This window comes from Octodon degus, unplaced genomic scaffold (assembly GCF_000260255.1).
Source record: "Octodon degus isolate 3935 unplaced genomic scaffold, OctDeg1.0 scaffold00050, whole genome shotgun sequence".
Taxonomy (NCBI): Eukaryota; Metazoa; Chordata; class Mammalia; order Rodentia; family Octodontidae; genus Octodon; species Octodon degus.
The window spans coordinates 11,223,679-11,227,809 of NW_004524626.1; the positions used below are offsets into that span (position 1 = coordinate 11,223,679).

The window sequence follows — 4,131 nt, forward strand, 5'->3', positions numbered from 1 at the left end:
GGGGGATTGAACCGCGGTCCCTGTGCTTTGCCAAGCTTGTTCCAAGTAGGTGCTTTAGACCACTGAGCCATCTCTCCAGCCCCTCTCACTCTTCTTTCAAGCTAGATTTGGCTTTTCCGCCTTGGTTCCTTTTTTTTTCTTTTGCGGTGCTGGGGATTGAACTCAGGCCCTTGCGCTTGTCAGGCAAGCATTTATTCTACACAAGGCATAGCGGAACACACCATGAGCAGGGCCCAGAATCCGCGCACCTACGGAGCAGGGATGAGGCATGCTTTCCTCCCGAGCACCACAGAAAGCAGATGTTTCTCCCTGGGGCCCTCAGCTCTGGGGTCACAAGGGACAGGCCAGATTATCGAAACGGGGAGAGTCCCACTTCTGCTTTTTCTCCCACATACAAATCCGGCCATGATGCTTTCGATGTTTTCTTTCCCGTGCCAATGAAGACACTGGGGCAAAGAAGGCAAAATAATAAAATTGTTTCTTTTAAAACAAGACTTATAGTGGGCTTGATGGCTTGTGCCTGTCATCAGCCCCAGCACTTCAGAGGCTGAGGCAGGAGGATTGCCTCAGTAGCACATCAAGATCCTGTTTTTTTACTGAGGACAGGGGAGTGGCTCTGTAGTGAGCCCTTGACTGGGCTCCATCCCTAGAATTTTTTTTAAAAAGTGGGTTTTTGATTTTTTTTTTAAAAACAAAAAACAAGTTCATGGGCCAGCATTCCTTCTCAAACAGGGTGGGTGGATTTTGTTGCCTGTTCCTTTGGGGAGGGGTAGCCTGCCTCTCCCACACCACTCACTGAGGGTTTAATTCTACAGTTGCTCAGCAACAAAAGGCATGCACCTTCCACGGGGAGGATGCGGATGCTATTAATGTGGTTAATGTAAGGAGGAAAGGTGACATCACAAGGCCCGAGCCTTATCAGAGCAGGAACCACCCTGAGCCGACAGTGAACATAAACTAGGTGCAGTGGTGCACAGCTGTAATCCCAGGACTGTGGGAGGCTGAGGCAGGAGGGTTGCCTATTCCAGGCCAGCCTGGACTAATAAATAAAATAGTGAACATGATTCCTGAAAAGTTTTAATCTCAAAGCCTGCTGTATTTTTTCCCCTTGCTACCAGTAGTCCCCAGAAGAAATGTGTGAGATGACAGAATTCCCCGAGGCTGGGGCTGGTGAGATGGCTCAGTGGTCTAAAGCACCTACTTAGAACAAGCTTAGCAAAGCACAGGGACTGCGGTTCAATCCCCCAGCACCACATGCCAGCCAGCCCCGCCCCCTGGTGGGCTGAGCTAGCCACACACACACACATAAATAAATAAAATTTAAAAAAAAAAAAAAAAAAAAAAAGAATTCCCCGAGGCATAGCACCTGGGCTCAGAGCTGCTGCCACCTGGGGCCCAGCTGAAGGGCCCCTGCCTGCGGGCCAGCCGCACCCAGGTCTGCCCCAGGAGCTGAGTAGATTGCTATCTCCAGGAAGACTGGGCTTTCCCCTCTAACAGTGCATTCCTAAAGGAGCAAGCGCCCTCCCTTCCTGGCTCCCCTGAAGAAAGATAGGGATCCCAGCAGAGTACCAGGGCTGTAACACCCCCCCACCCCGCAGTGCGGGCACGCACAGGTCTATATTGCTTTATTCCCAGCCCTCAGGAGGCTGAGGCAGAAGGATCTCCCAGACCAGCCTGGACTGCATATCAAGACCCTGTCTCAAAAGTCCAAAAAAACCCCCCAAACGCCCAGTATCACGGAGCTCCCAGAAGAGCCCCAGGGCCCCAGCCATCCCAGGAGAGGGAGCAGAGGAGGGCGAGGCTCGCCTGGGGCCCCATGTACAGTATTAGCCTTTCACCAGAGCTGGTCGGGTGCCTGGACTGCCCCTGCGCTCTGTGGCGAGTTCGTACACCACAGTCGTCCTGGCCAGGCCTGTCCCCTTCCTCATGGAGCCCCACAGACACGGGCTCTAACCAGTGTCCTCTTCTGCTCCCACAGATCCCAGTCCTGCGAGGCAAGCCAGCGGTTTCTGATTGGGGGGTGGGGGAGATAGCTCAGTAGAGTAAGTGCTTGCTTGGCAAGCACAAGGGCCTGTGTTCAATCCCCGGTTCCGCCAAAAAAAAAAAAAAAAGGAAAGAGACATGTACTTGTGCCTGGGACCCGCAGCGTCCTCAAAGCTGATTCAAACACTGACCCAGCGTCGTGCACCTACTGGCTGCCTGTCCAAATCTCAATTCTCTTTTTTTGATACATGTGTGTAGCCCAGGCTGGCCTCAGACCCCGAGATCTGAATTTGAGCCCACTCCCCCTTCTCTGGGTGCGCAGCTCTGCCGAACCACCTGGGACCACCAACATGGGGGTCCCCGAGTGCCTGTCCCATCGAGGGCCGCAGCGCGGCCACCACAGCTGTCTGGGAGGTCGAGGGTAGCCTGAGTTGTGCGCTTGGCCCCCGCAGTGCGGACTGAGCGGGCGTGGAGGTCTGCCTCCACGTGCTCCGAGCACACTCTGTGCTTCCTTGAAAGCAGCGCCCTCTCCGTCCGACCCTGGCCGGGGACTACGCGAGGCCAGCCGGCTCCGGCCTGTTTAAGCAGCGAGGGTCGATTTCCTCGCAAATCCCACCCCGCTCTTCCATGGGTCCCGCCCCGCGCATCCGCCTCCATCTCCCATTGGACAAGGGGAGTGGCTCGAGGCTCGCCTGTTCTTGACGATGTCCAGTGGGAGCTTGGGGGCGGTGTCCCCATGTGCCGGAGGGGAGGAGGACTGCACCTCCGGGTCCGCCCTGGTTGCGGACACACAAGTGGGGAACCCCACTGAAGCCTCAAGGTTAGGTCGCCAGCGGCTGTGGCCCTAGCCTGACTGATGGGGTACGCTCTCCCTTCAGCACTGAAGCTCCCTGCCCCCTCCGGGTCACCTGCGAGTGGCCAGCACCGGGTGCAGACTTGGGGGAGCCACGCCCCGCTTCCCGGAGCTCGGCACCCCGGACGCCCCTCCAGCCCCTGCAGAAAGCCCTAGTGTTGTGTCCCCAAGTATTCCAAGGAAGCACTGGCTCCTTCCCACCCCTGCCCTCCAAGGCAAATCGTCCGTACCCCAAGATCGGGGTCTCCCTGGCCCGGCGCCAGCCTTACCTGCAGCCCCCGCCGCCAGGCACAGCAGCAGTGGTAGCAGCGGCGCGGTGCAGCGCGGCGCCCAGCTAGCTGTCCCTGTCCTCATCGTGCAGACTGCGCGCCGCCCGCCGGGGTCGCCTTTGAAAGCGTGCGCGGGGAGGAGCCTGCGGTGGGGTGATTTTCAAAAGTCTTCGCTGGCTGCCGGGGGCGGGGCCTAGGCCTGGGGAGGGAGGCTTTAGCCCCTTGGCCCGGGCTTCCCCCGGGAAGCCGCAGCCTCCAGCCCCACCCCGGCTCCGCCCCTTCCACTGCTGTTTCTGCTGCAGTGTGAAGCCCCGCGGGGGTCCCGGGGATCCTCCTCGCGGAAATCCAAACCTCGGAAGCCCCCGGCCTGGCGCCCACGCCTCGCCCTGTGTAAGAACGGGGCACAGCTGGCCCTGTTGCTTCGTGTGTGATGGTGGTGCTGATGACTTCGTGGACAGCCATCAGCAGCGCGTAAACCAGAAAGTGGCAGGAAAGATCGGTCCAGCCTCCAGTTGCGGGCTCCGTGTTCTGCGGTTCTGAATAGAAACGGCCCGCAAAGCTGCTCCCCTGCGGCAGAAACACCGATTGGCCCTGGGAGGACTTGGCAGGGACCGGGCGGCGCGCCTTCCCCAGCTTGAATCAGAGCCCGCGGCTTGGGGGCTCGACCTCGGGGCGAGGCTGAGGGGGACCAGGGCCCCGGAGTTCAGTGGGGCCGCGCTCGTTTAGGTCACAGCACCACGGAGAATAAATGCAAAATCCGATATGGCTCTTGTGGAGTACTTGGGGGGACCCCGGGAAAGGGTCGGAGCCCCCGGGTTTGCAGACTCAGTTCAGCTGGACGCTGTAGGCACAGTCGTAGGAAAGCCAGGAGAGGAGGGAGGCTGGAGCACTGCAGGTGCCCAGAGGAAACCTGGACGCAGCTGGGGGCCAGCCAGGCTGTGAGCAGCCTCTGCCGCCCTGCGGAAGTTTAGGGTCGCAAATTCTTGCAGGTTTATGAAGTTTCTATTCAATTCTAGTCCTTAACCC

General features: G+C 58.7%; 1 protein-coding gene across 1 annotated transcript in view; it reads right to left on the bottom strand.

The window, feature by feature from the left end:
• Positions 1-3,211, bottom strand: part of Ldlr (low density lipoprotein receptor) — a 24,074-nt gene extending 20,863 nt beyond the window's left edge. The window contains exon 1 of the mRNA XM_023717191.1: positions 3,106-3,211. Coding sequence (XP_023572959.1) covers positions 3,106-3,190 — 85 coding nt within the window. The 5' untranslated portion in view covers positions 3,191-3,211. The remainder of the gene's footprint in view (positions 1-3,105) is intronic.
• Positions 3,212-4,131: the final 920 nt, after the last annotated feature.